This window comes from Squalius cephalus (assembly GCF_949319135.1).
Source record: "Squalius cephalus genome assembly, chromosome: 13".
In the NCBI taxonomy this organism is placed as follows: Eukaryota; Metazoa; Chordata; class Actinopteri; order Cypriniformes; family Leuciscidae; genus Squalius; species Squalius cephalus.
Window position 1 is genome coordinate 38924040 of NC_137134.1, and position 21111 is coordinate 38945150.

At 42.8% G+C, this 21111-nt stretch overlaps 2 protein-coding genes across 5 annotated transcripts; both read left to right on the top strand.

Moving 5' to 3' along the window:
- Nucleotides 1-37: 37 nt before the first annotated feature.
- On the top strand, nt 38-11341 carry LOC307170314 (von Willebrand factor A domain-containing protein 1-like). The gene is made up of 6 exons (XM_079891398.1): nt 38-354; nt 2111-2647; nt 2834-3127; nt 9991-10061; nt 10290-10590; nt 10669-11341. Exons 1-6 carry the CDS (start codon nt 288-290, stop codon nt 10929-10931), a joined length of 1533 nt encoding a protein of 510 aa, XP_079747524.1. The 5' UTR covers nt 38-287; the 3' UTR covers nt 10932-11341.
- A 3109-nt stretch (nt 11342-14450) lies between these two features.
- Nucleotides 14451-20988, top strand: LOC307170098 (cyclin-L2-like). 4 transcript variants are annotated; one of them, XM_079891111.1, is made up of 10 exons: nt 14451-14713; nt 15446-15520; nt 15600-15709; nt 15777-15897; nt 17902-17966; nt 18040-18139; nt 18982-19222; nt 19835-19913; nt 19992-20060; nt 20698-20988. In XM_079891111.1, the coding sequence occupies exons 1-10, from the start codon at nt 14489-14491 to the stop codon at nt 20816-20818; spliced, it is 1206 nt and encodes a 401-aa protein (XP_079747237.1). In that variant the 5' UTR covers nt 14451-14488; the 3' UTR covers nt 20819-20988. The 4 variants fall into 4 exon arrangements, with proteins under 4 accessions (XP_079747237.1, XP_079747236.1, XP_079747235.1 ...); XM_079891110.1 differs by having other exon boundaries at nt 14459-14713; nt 19823-19913; nt 19995-20060; XM_079891109.1 differs by having other exon boundaries at nt 14462-14713; nt 19823-19913.
- The last annotated feature ends 123 nt before the right edge of the window (nt 20989-21111 follow it).

Sequence of the window (21111 nt, forward strand, 5' to 3'; positions counted from 1 at the left end):
TCACTTCTCTCGCGCTTCCAGTCTACACGGGAGCGTTGTGTCGCGTCGCGGCGCTCGCGTGCAGTGCCAAGAGTCGAGCCTTGACATGACAGAACTGCCTTCAAAACTCCCCAGCTCATTCTGGCGAGGGTCTAAACAGCGACTGGTGAATCTGAGGAGATTGTCATCGACAAACTCAAAAAAAAAAAAAAAAAAGTTATGAAACTTTTGTAGATGGCGCGTGATGAGGGGATTGAGTTAACTAATTACAGTGTGTAAACCCGCTTTAGTTAAAAGTCTTTTCTTAAATGGACCCGTTGCGGATCGTCCTGGCGCTGTGCGCGTGCCTGTGGCCAACCTGCACGCGCGGCTCAGGTAAGCGCGTGGCCATCGAGTGTCTCTGATGACTGATAACCGTGATTAATTTCTCTGATTAATACTAACTTGTAACTTTAATTAGTGTTTGGGGTTTCTTGGGTGAGTAATGGTAAAGAAAGAGCAACTTTACTCACATTTATAATGTTTATTTGTTGATACCTGGCGAGTAAAATTAAGTTTTAAGTTTTTCAGAATTGCCTAATTAAACTTACAATTGCCTATACAATTCAAAGTTAAAAATGCTTGACGAACAGAATTTAAGAAAGAAATACAATCAAGCCTATCGTATTTTTGTTTTGGATCCTCGTCAGAGTTTAATTTCACCTCAGTAATCCTTCATTAGCTCGGTCTGTTCTAACTCTCTCAGTCACAGTCTGTCGGAGAGTTATCAGCTGTCCATGAACTATAATAGACCGACTTTAGTGAAGAATATTCATTTTATTATTCTTAAAACTCCTAATTTGGGTCAAACTGCGAATGATTGAATCTCTCATGATTGGAATGAATCAGTGCTTCATTCTAAAATAGTGAGATATTATCAGTCCACACTGCAAAAGAATATGTGTTTTGGTCTCGTTTTCCTGCATAAATATCTAAACTTTATTAAATCAAGACACATTTACTGGAGAAGAAGCAAATCACTGAAGATCACTGAAGATTAACTCTTGTTTTCTGAGAAATGTGTCAAAAGTGAGTTAAGTGAGTGAGTTTGAGGGTTAAATATTAGTAGATCATCAGAGCATTAAGAGGGTTTCACTGATGTGTGTGTGTGTGTGTGTGTGTGTGTGTGTATGTATGTGTGTGTGTGTATGTGTGCCCTTGTTTATATTACATTGTGGGGACCAAATGTCCCCATAAGAATAGTAAAACCTGAGATCACCGACATTGTGGGGACCAGCCAGCGGTCCCCACTTTTCTAAAGGCTTATAAATCACACAGGATGAGTTGTTTTGAGAAAGTAAAAATGCAGAATGTTTCCTGTGATGGGCAGGTTTAGGGGCAGGGGCAGGGGCAGTGTGTGTGTGTGTGTGTGTGTGTGTGTGTGTGTGTGTGTGATGGGCAGGTTTAGGGGCAGGGGCAGTGTAAGGGGATAGAATGTACAGTTTGTACGGTATAAAAACCATTACGTCTATGGAGAGTCCCCACAAAGATAGTGAACCAGACGCGCGCGTGTGTGTGTGTGTGTGTGTGTGTGTGTGTGTGTGTGGAATCAGTGATGTCATGGCACTGATATTCTTTCTCTGTGAGTTTGTGTGTGTGTGTGTGTGTGTGTGTGTGTGTTCAGAGTGTGGGAGGCACAGAAATCGCTGCTCATGTTTGTCTCCTTCAGTCAGTATTACAGTGAAAGCCTCAGACCGACAGACTCAAACACAGATGCAGGATCACAGACACGAGTCACAATCAAGAGCCTTTAGTCTGATAGAAGAACTGATGGTGAAAATTAAAAAAAAACTTGAAATGGTTATTTTAATGCATTTCTATCTATCTATCTCATTAAGTACTCATGCACGCACACACTCACGTTTATGATGGACAGATGCACTTTTATGGACTTCAAAACACACACAGTCATTCACTGCCATTATAAAGCTGGAAGAGCCAGGAGATTGTGTAATATAACTCTGATTGTGTTCGTCTGACAGAAGAGTGTCATACACACCTAGGATGGGTTGAGGGAGAGTAAACCATGGGCTAATTTTCATTTTTGGGTGAACTATCCCTTTAAGTTCTGGTGTGTGTCTGTCTGTCTCAGTGTGGGACTGCTGTGAGGGAGACGTGCTGCTCCTGCTCGACTCCTCTGGAAGCATCAAATCCCACGAGTTTTCCCGAATGCTGGGCTTTCTGTCTGAGATTCTACGGCCGTTCCGGCTGGGTCGCGGGCATGTGCGGGTGGCACTCGTGCTGGTGGGGACTGAGCCCAGGCCAGAGTTCAAGCTGGACACCTACGACACCCAGATCAGCCTGCAGGAGGCGCTGCGGAGCACACAGCAACTGGGCGGAGACACCAACACAGAGCCAGCGCTGCGAGTGGTCCAGAGCTTGCTTGCTCAGCCCGAAGCCCCGCCCACAGTCCTCCTCTGGCTCACGGACGGGGTGGAGCCAGGACCAGTGGACGGACCAATGGCGGAGCTGCGGCGAGTGGGCGTGTCTGTACTGGTTGTGTCAATCGGACATGGAAACTACCAGCTGATGCGGCGTGTGGTGACTCCGCCTATCGAGACACACCTGCGGTTTGTGGACGTTGATTACATCAGCACCATCACACAGGACCTGAGGGAGGCCATCATAGGTGAGAGAGGCACTGGGACTGGAAAGCTGTCGCTAGGGTGGTACACTTTCAGAAGTGTTTATTCGCACATTAAGGGTGTATATTAGTACCTCGTGAAAGAACACCACTGCAGTGACAGCTTTTGCTCCTTCTCTTCTGAGAGTGTATAGCATGACAGTGGTGTGTGTGTGTGTGTGTGTGTGTCAGAGCTGCTCCGTGCCGAGCGTCTGCAGGTGTGTGTGCTTGGCTCCTCCAGTGTTGTTCTGCAGTGGCGGCCGGTGTTCGGCTCAGATCTGGGAACCTTCGGTCTTCACTACAAGCCCGACCCATCAGACGGCCCAGCGCACACACACACACACACAACCCTCACTGTTCCAGGAGACTCCAGCTGGGCCGAACTCACCGGCCTGTGGCCCGACACAGCCTACATCGCCTGGCTCGTTCCTGACCACAGCATCCCCTACAGGAGAAACCTCAGCGTGAGCTTCAGGACTCTGCCCGGTGAGCGGACGATCACACACACCTTCTGACTAACCTTCATCCTTCCCTTCTTTTTTTTTGTGTCAAATATTTTGATCATATTTTTTCAATTTTTTTATGCAATTTTTTTGGAGATTGTTTGTTATTTTTTTCTCTTATTTACCTTTAAATTACTAGATTTAATGAATAAATAATAAATAAATAGTAATTCAGAAGCACATTCCTCACATTCTTTCTACCTAAATTAAAAATGCATTTCATCCATAACCCTTTTAATTCAGCTCTAAATATCTGACATTGGGAGTCTTTGCCGACCTCTTGTGGATAATAATAATATAACATGATTTTTCATGACTCTCTAGATGGCCTTATAGCTCTATATGGAGCAAATGAGCTGTTCCTCTGGGTCCTAGAGTCAGGTCTCTTCAGTATTCATTCAGATACACATGTAGACATTAGAAAATCATTTTTTATAAAATGGATAGTTCCAGTCCTTGATTCTGATTGGTTGAGCCGTGTTCAAAGCCGTTGTAAATGAGTCCACAAACACACACCTGTGACCGCGTTACATTAGTGTTGCAGAAACACACACCTGTGACCGCGTTACATTAGTGTTACACAAACACACACCTGTGACCGCGTTACATTAGTGTTGCAGAAACACACACCTGTGACCGCGTTACATTAGTGTTACAGAAACACACACCTGTGACCGCGTTACATTAGTGTTACACAAACACACACCTGTGACCGCGTTACATTAGTGTTACACAAACACACACCTGTGACCGCGTTACATTAGTGTTACAGAAACACACACCTGTGACCGCGTTACATTAGTGTTACAAACACACACCTGTGACCGCGTTACATTAGTGTTACAGAAACACACACCTGTGACCGCGTTACATTAGTGTTACACAAACACACACCTGTGACCGCGTTAGGCTACATTAGTGTTACACAAACACACACCTGTGCCCGCATTACATTAGTGTTACAGAAACACACACCTGTGACCGCGTTACATTAGTGTTACACAAACACACACCTGTGACCGCGTTACATTAGTGTTACAGAAACACACACCTGTGACCGCGTTACATTAGTGTTACTCAAACACACACCTGTGACCGCGTTAGGCTACATTAGTGTTACACAAACACACACCTGTGACCGCGTTACATTAGTGTTACAGAAACACACACCTGTGACCGCGTTACATTAGTGTTACACAAACACACACCTGTGACAGCGTTACATTAGTGTTACACAAACACACACACCTGTGACCGCGTTACATTAGTGGTACACAAACACACACCTGTGCCCGCATTACATTAGTGTTACACAAACACACACCTGTGCCCGCGTTACATTAGTGTTACACAAACACACACCTGTGACCGTGTTACATTAGTGTTACACAAACACACACCTGTGACCGCGTTACATTAGTGTTACTCAAACACACACACCTGTGACCGCGTTACATTAGTGTTACTCAAACACACACACCTGTGACCGTGTTACATTAGTGTTACACAAACACACACCTGTGACCGTGTTACATTAGTGTTACTCAAACACACACATGTGACCGCGTTACATTAGTGTTACTCAAACACACACCTGTGACCGCGTTACATTAGTGTTACACAAACACACACCTGTGACCGCGTTACATTAGTGTTACTCAAACACACACCTGTGACCGCGTTAGGCTACATTAGTGTTACACAAACACACACCTGTGACCGCGTTACATTAGTGTTACTCAAACACACACCTGTGACCGCGTTAGGCTACATTAGTGTTACTCAAACACACACCTGTGACCGCGTTACATTAGTGTTACTCAAACACACACACACACCTGTGACCGCGTTACATTAGTGTTACTCAAACACACACCTGTGACCGCGTTAGGCTACATTAGTGTTACACAAACACACACCTGTGCCCGCGTTACATTAGTGTTACACAAACACACACCTGTGACCGCGTTACATTAGTGTTACACAAACACACACCTGTGACCGCGTTACATTAGTGTTACTCAAACACACACCTGTGCCCGCGTTACATTAGTGTTACACAAACACACACCTGTGACCGCGTTACATTAGTGTTACAAACACACACCTGTGACTGCGTTACATTAGTGTTACTCAAACAAACACCTGTGACCGCGTTACATTAGTGTTACTCAAACAAACACCTGTGACCGCGTTACATTAGTGTTACTCAAACACACACCTGTGACCGCGTTACATTAGTGTTACAAACACACACCTGTGACCGCGTTACATTAGTGTTACTCAAACACACACCTGTGACCGCGTTACATTAGTGTTACACAAACACACACCTGTGACCGCGTTACATTAGTGTTACTCAAACACACACACACACCTGTGACCGCGTTACATTAGTGTTACTCAAACACACACCTGTGACCGCGTTACATTAGTGTTACACAAACACACACTTGTGACCGCGTTACATTAGTGTTACACAAACACACACTTGTGACCGCATTACATTAGTGTTACTGCGCAACTGCCGTTTGTGATGCTCTGTTGTTGCATGTGTTGCTTAGCAACCTCTTTGGAACTACATTGCTTGGCGGAGGAATAAATGTGTTATAATGTTATATTTTTTGTTGCTGTTTTTTATTTTATGAATAAACTAAATATTAAAATATTAAAATAACCGTTTTCTAAAAGCAATAAGCCCCTTGAAGCCGTGTTTTACAGTGAATTTAGAACAGCTAAGGGGGTTTTACTCCGCGTCGAGTCTAACAACGGCCCACCTGTGTCACCCGGGTCACCTGGGTCACCTGTGTCACCTGTGTCACCTGGGTCACCCGTGTCACCTGGGTCACCTGGGTCACCTGGGTCACCTGTGTCACCCGTGTCACCTGTGTCACCCGGGTCACCTGTGTCACCTGGGTCACCTGTGTCACCCGTGTCACCTGGGTCACCTGGGTCACCTGTGTCACCTGGGTCACCTGTGTCACCCGTGTCACCTGGGTCACCTGGGTCACTTGTGTCACCTCACCTGGGTCACCTGGGTCACCTGGGGGAGGGTGTATGATGTTGAAAGACCCGAAACACCCAATGATCGCAGGAACATCACTGAAGATGAAGATGTGTCCCAGCGCATCCTAGGATGTATCTTTGATGCAAATACTAATACATTAAGTAATTGAATGATGGCAACATTCCTGCACACAAGATACATAAAAGATGTAGTAAAAACATTTTTTATTTAATTTCAGCAATTTATGTACATCTTGTGAAATAAATTACTGAAATTAATGTATTTTTTTTACTACAGTTTTATTCATATTATTAATTATTATGACCGCCGCTAGCGTAGCTAGCGAAAGCGGTCATATAGGGATTGTCAAAGTTTTTTTTTTTTTTTTTTCCCGTCACCTTACTGAATTTTTCGTCAACGATACCAGGGACACCGAAGCACCGGGGAACATGAAATTTGGTGGGCATGTAGCCCCACTAGACTTCTAAGGAAAAATTTCGTTTGGTCCCCGGGGGCCACTCCCCCCCCGCGCTGGGCCCCCCCAAACCCAAAAAAATGCATTTTTTCCTAAATAACTACCTGAACCGTGGCACCGAGGATGAAGAAATTTTTATGGTATGTTGGTCTACTAGACTTTTACGGAAAAATTTCGCTTGGTCCCCGGGGTCCACTTCCCCCCCCGCGCTGGGGCCCCCGTAAATTTTTCGTCAACGATACCAGGGACACCGAAACACCGGGGAACATGAAATTTGGTGGGCATGTAGCCCCACTAGACTTCTACGGAAAAATTTCGTTTGGTCCTCGGGGGCCACTCCCCCCCCGCGCTGGGCCCCCCCAAACCCAAAAAAATGCAGTTTTTCCTAAATAACTACCTGAACCGTGGCACCGAGGATGAAGAAATTTTTATGGTATGTTGGTCTACTAGACTTTTACGGAAAAATTTCGTTTGGTCCCCGGGGGCCACTTCCCCCCCCCGCGCTGGGGCCCCCGTGAATTTTTTGTCAACGATACCAGGGACACCGAAACACTGGGGAACATGAAATTTGGTGGGCATGTAGCCCCACTAGACTTCTACGGAAAAATTTCGTTTGGTCCCCGGGGGCCACTCCCCCCCCGCGCTGGGCCCCCCCAAACCCAAAAAATGCAGTTTTTCCTAAATAACTACCTGAACCGTGGCACCGAGGATGAAGAAATTTTTATGGTATGTTGGTCTTAAGGGCCCACATCAACCTAGCCCATAATCGATTGTCAAAGTTTTTTTTTTTTTTTTTTTTTTTTTCGTCATCTACTGAATTTTTTCGTCAACGATACCAGGGACACCGAAACACCGGGGAACATGAAATTTGGTGGGCATGTAGCCCCACTAGACTTTTACGGAAAAATTTCGTTTGGTCCCCGGGGGCCACTCCCCCCCCCCCGCGCTGGGCCCCCCCAAACCCAAAAAATGCAGTTTTTCCTAAATAACTACCTGAACCGTGGCACCGAGGATGAAGAAATTTTTATGGTATGTTGCTCTTAAGGGCCCACATCAACCTAGCCCATAATCACTCATTTGTGATTTGCGCCCCTCCCATAAAAAATGAAAATGCAATATTATTCTGCTTTAATCGCCCCTATCTTCAGTTGAGATGTTCAGAACTGCACCATATTTCATGTGTATGATTAACTTGACATCCTCTGGGGGTATGCTAAGTTTCGTAGAATTTCATCCATGGGGGGGTATAAAATACATTCATTTATGTGCACATTTAGTGACTGTACACTCATCGGCCTGTAGATGGTGGTGTTGAGCGAAGGGTTGCTGGTTTAGGATGATACTGTCACTAAGGTTGCCAACTGTCCCGAATTAGACGTCCCGTATTTTGGGCCTAATTTATTTGTCCCGTGCGTGACCTCCCGTGTCCCGTTTTTGGACAAGCTGATAAACCACTGACTGATACAACAGCAACAGCAGCAGTGCTGACCACGACACTTGAGAATGATCACCGACACCTGTCATCATCCAATCACAGCTTTTTTTAATCACTGTTTTGAGACAAATCATTGTTTGATTTGCGAACATCCTCTGCCGTCTGGTCGCTTCCGCTTCAAGCCGGACTCGTCTCGCGCTAACGGTAATTTCCTTTCACTGTCCACGTTTTGATTTCGGCTAATCAATTTTGGCGAATGCAAACAACGTGATTATTGTTCATGAGTCTAACCCCCAATTTCCACCGGCTGCGTTACGGCTCCGGCACGGCGGCGGAGTCAATAGGTTTCCATTAAAGTCAATGAGTGTATTTCCACTGAATGCGGTACAGCTGCGTTCCGACTCCGGCGATCCGCAGCCCTCCGGACCAGATACGCAGAGCTTCTATTTTTGTCGGATGCCGGAGAGCTACGCAGCACTACAGGGCAGAATGCGCAGGACAGGAAGCCGAGCAAAATAACAGAACAAACCAAAACAAAATAAAAGATCCGGTTAATTTTCTAAATAAAATACACCGTGATCATGGCGGATCATATTTCCCTACACTACACCTTGAAAACGTCATAATATGCCATTCCTCATAACTTTCTGTTTATAGAAACTATATATCGCGCGATCATACGTGAATTAGCGAGATCTCGTGGGTCCTCGTGACTTCAGCTGTCAGTCATGGACGCAGCCGTTCCGCAACAAATCCGGACCTGGTGGGTATTGACGGACGACGGAACACGGAGCTGTCACGCAGCGGAGCCGTTCCGCAGCCGTTACGCATCTGGTGGAAATTGGGGGTTACATCCAGCCACGCAAGAAAACATGTAATCTACCTGAGGGAATAATATGCTCAAAAAACATTTCTGATTATTATTAATGTTTTAAAGCTTTTAGAAAGTACATAGAAAGCTTTTGTAACATTACCTTAACTGTCACTTTTGATTAATGTAATGCATCCTTGCTGAATAAAAGTAGGCAATTACTTTCTTTATTTTTTTTCCCAAAAGATAATCTTACTAACCCCAAACTTTTGAACTGTAAGCCTAGTGTATAATGTTAAAAAAGCTTTCTATTTTAGATAAATGCTGTTATTTTGAACTATGGTTTGTTTGTAATGTGACTTTTTTCATGTATGACATTAAAATTATTTTTAGAATTAAATACATAAATAGGTTAAGCAATACAAATGTGTTTATGTCTGATAACCTTTTAAACACAAACTTAACTGCAGACACTGAAATGACGTACACTGTGTGATACAGTACAAATATTTTGAGTGTCCCTCATTTTCCTATAAATAACCACGATTGTCCCGCATTTTCCTTTTCTGAAGTTGGCAACCCTAACTGTCACACACACACATGCAGGAATACAAACAAACGCAAGCATGCACACACACTGACATCCACACGCACAGACACACACCCATACACACACATACAAATCCACATGCACAGACACACACACACAAACACACACGTGCACACACATGTACGCACGCATACATACACACACACACACAGACACACACATACACAAACACACACACATACACACACACACAGACAGACATGCACATACTACAACTTTTTTTAGGTATATACATAAACACGCAATACAGCCAAATTGCTCCACGTCATTTATTTTTGTGGAAAGCCAGTGCAGGCCTGAGCGGCGGTCATATTTTGTACCGCCATGTGGTACATCTAGTTAAAATATATGTTCAAAAGTTGACAGTGCTAGTAATTACTCAATAATTACAAAAAAATTCCCTAAATAAATATTTGCACCGGAGACAGATGTTAATATCAGCTGTAAACTGCAGTTATGAATATAAGAATGTGATGTTTGTTAGTAAAGCGAGTTTCACTGGTTCCAGAGCGGTTCGGTCCAGCAAGCGTGACGGTGTCGGACTTGAGTCCAGGTGGCTTGCGTGTGAGCTGGAGTCTGGTCGAGAGTCTGGTCGAGAGTACGGTTCAGCCTGAGCAGGTCCAGAGTACGGTCCAGAGTACGGTCCAGAGTCCGGTCCAGTGTCCGGTTCAGTGTCCGGTCCAGACTCCGGTCCAGTGTCCGGTTCATACTCCGGTTCAGCCTGAGCAGGTCCAGAGTACGGTTCAGCCTGAGCAGGTCCAGAGTACGGTCCAGAGTCCGGTCCAGAGTACGGTCCAGCCTGAGCAGGTCCAGAGTCCGGTCCAGAGTACGGTCCAGCCTGAGCAGGTCCAGAGTCCGGTCCAGATTCCGTTCCAGTGTCCAGTTCAGAGTCCGGTCCAGAGTCCGGTCCAGCCTGAGCCGGTCCAGTACCGCGTGGAGTACGGAGAGATTCCCAGCGGCCCGGTCCGGACTGTGACTCCGCCCCCCCATCAGAGCTCCGCCCTCCTGACTCAGCTCCGCCCACTCACCAAGTACCTGATCACTGTGACCGCGCTGCACTCCTCCGGCCAGCAGAGGGCGCTGTCAGTCCGAGCCTGCACACCTGAAGGTACTTCAACTGTTTGATATTGACACACTTCCTGTTTATGATAATTAAGAGTGTTGATTAGTAATGTGTGTGTTTCAGTTCTCCCGCCGCTTGCTGACCTCCGGTTGACCTCATTAGGGCGGGGCCTGGTCCAGGTTGATTGGCAGGGGCAGGGGGCGGGGCTTCTGGGCTACTGGGTGAGTTGGAAGAATGAAGATCAGCCTTTGTTCTCCTCAGTGTATCTGCCGTCACACACACTGTCTACGCGGCTAACGCATCTGAGCCACGGCAGCCGTGTGTGTGTGTCGCCGGTGTACCGCAGTGCGCGCGGTGAGGGGCTCTGCTGCACGGCACACACTTAACGTGCACTAAACACACTTAACATGCACTTAACATGCACTCAACACACACTTAACGCGCACTTAACACACTTAACATACATTTAACACACACTGAACATGCACTCAACACACACTTAACGCGCACTCAACACACTTAACATACATTTAACACACACTGAACATGCACTCAACACACACTTAACGCGCACTCAACACACTTAACATACATTTAACACACACTTAACATGCACTCAACACACACTTAACGCGCACTTAACACACTTAACATACATTTAACACACACTGAACATGCACTCAACACACACTTAACGCGCACTCAACACACTTAACATACATTTAACACACACTGAACATGCACTCAACACACACTTAACGCGCACTCAACACACTTAACATACATTTAACACACACTGAACATGCACTCAACACACACTTAACGCGCACTCAACACACTTAACATACATTTAACACACACTGAACATGCACTCAACACACACTTAACGCGCACTCAACACACTTAACATACATTTAACACACACTGAACATGCACTCAACACACACTTAACGCGCACTCAACACACTTAACATACATTTAACACACACTGAACATGCACTCAACACACACTTAACGCGCACTCAACACACTTAACATACATTTAACACACACTGAACATGCACTCAACACACACTTAACGCGCACTCAACACACTTAACATACATTTAACACACACTGAACATGCACTCAACACACACTTAACGCGCACTCAACACACTTAACATACATTTAACACACACTGAACATGCACTCAACACACACTTAACGCGCACTCAACACACTTAACATACATTTAACACACACTGAACATGCACTCAACACACACTTAACGCGCACTCAACACACTTAACATACATTTAACACACACTGAACATGCACTCAACACACACTTAACGCGCACTCAACACACTTAACATACATTTAACACACACTGAACATGCACTCAACACACACTTAACGCGCACTCAACACACTTAACATACATTTAACACACACTGAACATGCACTCAACACACACTTAACGCGCACTCAACACACTTAACATACATTTAACACACACTGAACATGCACTCAACACACACTTAACGCGCACTCAACACACACTTAACGCGCACTCAACACACTTAACATACATTTAACACACACTGAACATGCACTCAACACACTTAACGCGCACTCAACACACTTAACATACATTTAACACACACTGAACATGCACTCAACACACACTTAACGCGCACTCAACACACTTAACATACATTTAACACACACTGAACATGCACTCAACACACACTTAACGCGCACTCAACACACTTAACATACATTTAACACACACTGAACATGCACTCAACACACACTTAACGCGCACTCAACACACTTAACATACATTTAACACACACTTAACATGCACTCAACACACACTTAACGCGCACTTAACACACTTAACATACATTTAACACACACTTAACATGCACTCAACACACACTTAACGCGCACTTAGCGCACTTAACATACATTTAACACACACTTAACATGCACTTAACATGCACTCAACACACACTTAACATGCACTTAACATGCACTCAACACACACTTAACGCGCACTTAACACACACTTAACACGCACTTAACACACTTAACACACACACTTAACATACACTTTAACACACACTTAACACACACACTTAACACGCACTTAACACACTTAACACACACACTTAACATACACTTTAACACACACTTAACACACACACTTAACACGCACTTAACACACTTAACACACACACTTAACATACATTTAACACACACTTAACACACACACTTAACATACACTTTAACACACACTTTACAGGGAAATGTAAAACCTGAACTGGATTCCATACTCAGCTACACTGCCGTTCAAAAGTTTTGGATAAGTTAGATTTTTATAGTTTTAAAAGAAGTCTCTTCTGCTCACCAAGGCTGCATTTATTTGATAATTTAAATATTATGACAATTTAAAATAACGGTTTTCTATTTTTTATTTTATTGTTTTACATTTTTATAATATTTCACAATATTATCATTATTATTATTATTTATCAAATAAATGCAGTCTTGGTGAGCAGAAGAGACTTCTTTTAAAAACATTAAAAATCTTACTGATCCAAAACTTTTTACTGGTAGTTTAACTGTACTTATGCAGCTGAAATGAGCACTGACTAACGAAATTAATCATTCAGATTAATGTAAAAAAATTATGATTGACAGTTCTGAAAACCTCATGCAATCCCATCCTGACACCTAAAAGCTCCACTGCTGCACACACACACACACACACACACACACACACACTGACAGTGTTTCAGATCTGAGTGTTATTATTATCTCTGATATGTGTGTCTACTGCCACCTAGCGAGTATAAAGCAACATCATCACTCTTATCACTGGATTGATTTTAGTGATAATACTTTACCAGATAACTGAGATGTTGAGGCTTGAACTGCAGTATTAAAGAGAATAACCTTTTAAATAATTTGATGAGTGTTTCATTATTTCATATTATTTCACACATCTCAATAAAATACACTTTTATTACAATGAACAGTTTACTAATGTTAATGTTTATTCTTCTAATTTTGTGAATGTTTTGAGGGAATTGGTGTATATTGTGTTTCTTGTTTATAATGTATTTCTTAATGTTTCTGGCTCTCACACACCCAGCCAACAATGTTGATTCCCAGAATGTTCCCATAAATAACCGAATGAAAACCATATGTGGATAATGTTCAGTGTTATTGAACAATTATTGTTCCTACTGTAAAACCGCAATAAAATACTCTTTAAAACTGTCAAAATGTTGATCCGTTTATTTGGTTGCAAACACCAAGTTATCCGTTTTATTGTAGTAGTAGTAGTAATAACTATATTAACTATACAACGCTCCCTTTTTAGTTGGATTTATGATAATCATATTATACGGTCAAACCAAAATTTATTCAGACACCTTCAACATTTCCCACATTATCACAGTTTATTCGCTTTAGTTTAGAAAAATTAAATATGACAAGAACTCAGAGTTATCAAATCAGTTGATATTTGACTGGTTTTGTCCGTCCTTCTGTTAGACTGTCTCACACATGAATTATGTTGAATATCTGTCAGCTGTTAAATTTAACTACACAATTAGATAATACCAGTTTAGCTCAACCAATCACCAAGCAATGCTTCATTTTGTTCAGTCTGTGTGTAAAAAGGTATAGCAATTTTTATAACTTTACTGTTAGTCCACTTTATGAAGAATTTTAGGGTAAAATATGTCACAGTTTACTTTATTTTGCTATACTAGTGTCCTGCACCCTAAAGAAAAAAAAAATTATATCTGGTGTCTGAATAATTATTGGTTTGACTGTCAGAGTAGGCTATAATTAATTTTTCATGTTTTTATATTTGCGTTGGCTCCCTCAGTCCTGCAGATGGCGCTGTGGGCGTGTTGAACGGTACATCCGCGTGAAAATCAAAATGGCGGCGGCCGCGGGACTGATTCTGCCCGGTGACGGGATCATAATCGCGGGAAAAATCTACTCGGGTGTCGCACTCACACTGGAGAACTGCCTGTTGCCCCCCGAGCGCGTGCACTGCAGCCCCTCGCGCGCTCACGGGCTGTCCGCGCGCACGGAGGAGCAGCTACGTAACCGGATGTGTGAGATGATCCAGAACGCGGGAATTCTGCTCCGTTTGCCTCAGGTTCGCGCGGTTTTATGTTGCCTAGCAACTACCTGTCAACACGATTCCCTTCAGTAAAAAAAAAATAGCTTTTAAACCTGATTAAACTGGTCAGCTGGCTCTCAGATTGGCCAAACCGGTCTAGTTCGGTTTAGAGGGGTTTTAGGTTCTTGTTAGCTGGTCTAAACCCCACCCTGGCCAGTCTAAGACCAGATGTAGTTGTTTCATAAGCATATAGGGAACATTTCAGTAGCTGGTTGCTGAAACGGCTTAGACTAGTCTTACAACTTAGTCCTTGAATTGAATATGATAATAACTGGGGCTGGTTGCATAAACATAGCCATTATGTTAATCTGAAACCGTTCCGTATACACTATAGTGCACTCAAATGTCATACACTATATAGGGCATTAGTGAACGAGTGAGTGGTTTCGGACACAGCTGGTGGCTTAAGTTCTAGTATGACCCACTAGCAGTCAGTTAGGGGCAGTCAGTCTTAGTTTTCGGTATCAAATTAGACTAATCTACGTTTTTATGTAACTGACTTAAAAAAGCTATGGACAGTCTTAAAGAATAAAATGTGATGTCTAACTTCTAAGACTAGTCTTAGAGGTTCATGCAACCGCCAACCGGCCTGTATGAGTTCTAAATAAGCCTGGCTAATATATCAGTCTGTCGCTGATTTCAATGCTAGTTTAATATTATACATCCCTCATTGGCATGAAAACACAGTTGTTTACGATGTTTTGTCAGGTCGCCATGGCAACGGCCCAGATCCTGTTCCATCGGTTCTTCTACTGTAAATCTTTCGTGAGACACTGTGCGGAGGTGAGCCATCTCTAAACTAGCTGTCCGCCACTCTCAAGCATGACCTTTAACCTTTAACCCTCTCGTGATGATGCCGCAGACGGTCGCCGTGGCGTGTCTTCAGCTCGCGTCTAAGATCGAGGAGGAGCCGCGGCGCACAAGGGACGTCCTGAACGTCTTCCACCGCCTCAAGCATGCCGCGGGAAACAGGTAACGAGCGTTACAGCATTACAGCGTGAGTCTGGAGTGTGTTCTGACGCTTCACTGTCTCCGTCAGGCCTTTCTGCCCCCTGCTGTTGGACGACGGCTACGTCAGCCGCAAGAGTCAAGTGATCAAAGCGGAGCGGCGCGTGCTGAAGGAGCTCGGCTTCTGCGTCCACGTCAAACACCCACACAAGGTCTTTACACGCTCATTTGCCGCTTTTCAGGCCGGAAACATACTTTTCAGCCCAAAGCATTCAGCTCCATCTCACAGACAGTGCAAATGATGTCATTTTCGTAACGTCCGCGCAAACTTGCGTGCAGCCAGGAGAGTAGCGCTGTGTGCGCGACGGAGTGGAACCAAAACACAACGCACACCTGGGCCTTTAATGTTCGTTATTTTGTTACTCATCTGTGTAGTCTTTGGACGACACTTTGTAAGGTTTACGAGAACATGCTACATTAACGCAATAATGAACAGTAAATGTTGGGCTTTACTATTTTTTCCACGTATCGCTCAACTGTACGAAAGACGCAAAACATGAAGCACACCTGGGCCTTTAATGTCCATAATTCAGTTACTCATCTGTGTAGTCATTGGACGACACTTTGTAAGGTTTACGAGAACATGCTACATTAACGCAATAATGAACAGTAAATGTTGGGCTTTACTATTTTTTCCACGTATCGCTCAACTGTACGAAAGACGCAAAACATGAAGCACACCTGGGCCTTTAATGTCCATAATTCAGTTACTCATCTGTGTAGTCATTGGACGACACTTTGTAAGGTTTACGAGAACATGCTACATTAACGCAATAATGAACAGTAAATGTTGGGCTTTACTATTTTTTCCACGTATCGCTCAACTGTACGAAAGACGCAAAACATGAAGCACACCTGGGCCTTTAATGTCCATAATTCAGTTACTCATCTGTGTAGTCATTGGACGACACTTTGTAAGGTTTACGAGAACATGCACCATTAATGCAATAATGAACAGTAAATGTTGGGCTATACTATTTTTTTTCCGCTTATTGCTCAACTGTGTGAAAGATGGAGTGGAACATAAGACACAAAGTATACCTGGGCGTTTAACGTTCATTATTGCGTTACTGTAACGTATTCTCTTTCAAAGCGTCGTTGATTGACTACGCAGATGAGTAACACAATAACGCCCGTTAAAGACAAAATTATACTTTGTGTCTTACGTTCAACTCCATCTTTGGCATAGTGCGGATATTAAAGGCCCAGGTATACGTCGTGCTTTGCGTCTTTCGCACAGTTGAGCAATACGCGTAAAAAATAGTAAAGCCCAACATTTAACGTTCATTATTGCATTACTGTAGCATGTTCTCGTAAACCTTTCAAAGTTTCGTTGACTGACTATGCAGATGAGTAACGAAATAACGAACATGAAAGGCCCAGGTATACTTTGTGCTTTACGTTCAACTCCATCTTTCGCACAGTTTATACAAAAAAATTGTGTAGCCCAACATTTACTGTTCATGTTTTGCGTCTTTCGCACAGATGAGCAATACGCGGGAAAAAAGGGAACACTTTATTTCGATAGTCCACTTTAGACATTCTACTAACTATAAGTAACTTTGTAGCTACATGTCAACTAACTGTCATTAGAGTATTAGTAGACTGTCTGCTTAATATCTGCTAACTCTTGATTTTGTTGCTCCCCCAATAGTCATTCTACTAACTATAAGTAACTTGGCAACTACAAGTCAACTTATTCTCCTAACACAAACCCTAACACCTAACCCTAACCTAACTGTCTACTACAGTCTACTAATACTCTAATGAGAATTAGTTGACATGTAGTTGAAAAGTTACTTATAGTTAGTAGAATGTCTAAAGTGGACTATCGAAATAAAGTGTAACCGCAACGAATAGTATAGCCCAACATTTAAGTATTGCGTTACTTAGCATGTTCTCGTAAACCTTTCAAAGTTGTAGTCCAATGACTTATGCAGATAAGTAACGAGATAGCGAACATTAAAGACCCAGGTATACTTCGTGTTTCGCGTTCCACTCCGTCTCGCGCACAGTTGAGCAATACATGAGCAACATAGCATAGCATTTAACGTCCATTATTGCGCTGATATGAACATGTAAATGGTGTAATTTCTAAAATTGTGACGCATTTCGCAGCGTTTGCGTTCTGGCCTCATGCTGTGTTACCTGTGCAGGTGATCATGGTGTACCTTCAGGTCCTGGAGTGTGAGAAGAACACCAGACTGCTTCAGATAGCCTGGTGAGATCCTGAACTAAACATTGTGATGAAAACATTCGTTTTTGTTGTAACGGTCCATCTGGTGTTTCTCCAGGAACTACATGAACGACAGCTTGAGGACTGATGTGTTTTTGAGGTTTAGTGCTGAAACGATTGCATGTGCGTGTATCTTTCTTTCTGCAAGAGTTTTACAGGTGAATCACATGTTTCTGCTGAGGTTGTATTATTTAGATCATTTTATGGTTTTTAACTATTAAGCCTGACCTTCACACACATAGCATGTAACAAAAATAAGTTCTAAGAACATTTTGCTAACGTTCCCATTAAAGGATTAGTTAACTTCAGGATTAAAATTTCCTGATAATTTACTCTCCCCCACGTCATCCAAGATGTTCATGTCTTTCTTTCTTCAGTGAAAAAGAAATGCAGGTTTTTGAGGAAAACATTCCAGGATTGTTCTCCATATAATGGACTTCAATGGGGTCCAACGGGTTGAAGGTCCAGTTTCAGTGCAGCTTCAAAGTCTCGACACGATCCAGCCGAGGAATAAGAGTCTCAACTAGACAAACCAGCGGATATTTTAGAACAAAATAAACATTTATATACTTTTAACCACTAATGCTGGTCTTGCACTAGCTGTGATGCGACATGAAAGGTCAAGCCTGACGTAGGTGGAAGAACCGACCCAGTGTTTACAAAGCTGTGCAAAGACTAAGTCAAGCGCCATTTACAAAATAAATAAAAGGTAAAACAACGATGTCGGACGATTTTGAAGTCTTTGAACTTTGAACGATTTCGAGACTTTGAAGCTGCACTGAAACTCACATCTGGACCTTCGACCCATTGGACCCCATTGAAGTCACTATATGGAGAAAAACCCTGGAATGTCTTCCTCAAAAACCTTCATTTCTGTTCGACTGAAGAAAGAAACACATGAACATCTTGGATGGCGAGTGGGAGAGTCAATTATCAGGACATTTTTATTCTGAAGTGAACTAATCCTTTAAGTTCTGAATGTTTTTTTAAACATGGTCAGATCCCTCTGCCTGAGCAGCCGCCCTGGTTTTTGTTGTTCGGGGTGTCAGAAGAGGACCTGATTGAGATCAGCTGTTGTATTCTGCGGCTGTACACACTTAAGTGTGATTCGCTGACGGCTCTTCAGCAGCAGGTGGAAGAAACACGTTTAAAGTTGGCGAGCAAACCCGGAGGAAAAGCGTTCACGACACACACCCCGACACACGAGCCGGCGGCCAGTTTCTCTCCTGCGTCTAAACCTGGTGCGTTCATACATAGTATATAGAGTCAAACAACATTCATTCAGACACCTTCAACATTTCTCACATTATCACAGTTTATTCGCTATAATTTAGAGAATGGTGATAAAATATGAGCAGAACTCAGTGGATATTTGACTGGTTTTGTCCGTCCTTCTGTTAGACTGTCTCACACATGAATTATGTTGAATATCTGTCAGCTGTTAAATTTAACTACACAATTAGATAATACCAGTTTAGCTCAACCAATCACCAAGCAATGCTTCATTTTGTTCAGTCTGTGTGTAAAAAGAGCATTAGCAATTAAAGAAAACACACTTCAGCAAAACATGATCAGCTCAAAGTGTCAGAGTCATTTTTGGTCCCAAATTTTTATAAACGTTACTGGTAGTCGCTGTATGAAGAATATTTGGGTATAATATGTCACAGTTTACTTTATTTTGCTCTCCTCACTCACATAAATGAACTATAGTGTCCTGATCACATTAGTGAAACAATATCAAAAATGATATCTGATGTCTGAATATTTTTTGGTTTGACTGTTTTGACTGTATATAAATATAAATATGTTTCTGCTGTACATTCATTCTCTCGTTCTCTCAGCGACTCCTGCAGAAAACCAGAAGAACCACGAATCTCCGCTGTCGCATCTCGCCCTCAAAAACGCCTGTCGAAAGATCACAAGCCGAGAACGGTAAGCTACACGACTTTACAAGAGTGATATTAGATATAAGTGATATTAGATAGCTAGTGTTTGGCGTTTCTCTCTCAGTAGGAAGCGTCTGAGTCGCAGTGATGAACGACGAAACACTCGCTGGATCCCGTCTCCTCCCAGACGCAGGTAACCCTCATCTATAGCATTCACACCTGAATATATATAACCTGACGGAACAGACAAGTCACATTTATTTATAAAGCACTTAAGGGCATTTTGCACCGCTGCCCCAACTCTTTGGAATTCAATTCCACAACAAATCCGCAATCTCTCATCACTACAAGACTTCAAAACCCACATTAAAACACATCTTTTTGTCACTTGTTTCCCTGACCCCTGAATGTTCAGATTCTATATGTACTATACCTCTACTATGTTAACCTTCACAGTTTATGTATCGTCTCTATGTCATGTTTCTATGTTATGTGTACTTGTAATTATTGTAAAGCGACCTTGAGTCCTCAGAAAGGCGCTATATAAAATAAACATATTATTATTATTATTATTATTATTAAGCAGCTTTACAGGGATAACAGGAAAATAACGCAACACAGTTTGTTTCTAGAAGAAAATAGCGGCGAAAGTAAGTTCAGTGATGGTTCATTTTTGTTGTAAAAAAGTTTTTAATTTAGTTCATTAATATATATATATAGCTGCTCTGAAGAAAACCGTGATGTCACCGTCCAGCTCAGTTCAGTTCTCAGATCAATAATATTGTTGAACATTAAATTAAACGGAATAGTTCCACCTGTCTGTCTTTCAGGCGCAGTCGTAGCGAGTCCTCTCCATCGCTGTCCGTTTCTCCCGAACACACACACTCCTACAGACACCGACAGAGGGAGCGCGAACGAGAGCGGACAAATCGTTCGTCTCGCAGGAGATGATGTCATCAGGTGTGGGGGGAGTGGCCTAAAACTGACCAATCGTCTGAAGCTGCTTGTATGGATCTAAACTGCCCTGAAAAAAGTATTTTGTATGTGTATTTTCTGAGAGATAAATCTAGTCACAGTCTGGATAAGAATTGAAATAAAATGGGAAAATTTTAATAACTGTGTGACTGCGTGTTTGAAATGTGTTTTTTTTTTTTATTCCTTTGTTTATTGCAGGAATACATATAGAAATTTTACAAAATACACATACCGACAAATAAAAATGAAACAAAGACAAACAATAATAT

Coding starts and splice junctions, on each gene's coding strand:
- LOC307170314 (XM_079891398.1), top strand. CDS start 288: ATGGACCCGTTGCGGATCGTCCTGGCGCTGTGCGCGTGCCTGTGGCCA. Junction 3,128..9,990: donor GAGCTTCAGGACTCTGCCCG/GTGAGCGGACGA, acceptor CACTGGTTCCAG/AGCGGTTCGGTCCAGCAAGC. Junction 10,062..10,289: donor TGCGTGTGAGCTGGAGTCTG/GTCGAGAGTCTG, acceptor CAGCCTGAGCAG/GTCCAGAGTCCGGTCCAGAG.
- LOC307170098 (XM_079891109.1), top strand. CDS start 14,489: ATGGCGGCGGCCGCGGGACTGATTCTGCCCGGTGACGGGATCATAATC. Junction 15,710..15,776: donor AAGCATGCCGCGGGAAACAG/GTAACGAGCGTT, acceptor TGTCTCCGTCAG/GCCTTTCTGCCCCCTGCTGT. Junction 20,061..20,697: donor CCGTCTCCTCCCAGACGCAG/GTAACCCTCATC, acceptor TCTGTCTTTCAG/GCGCAGTCGTAGCGAGTCCT.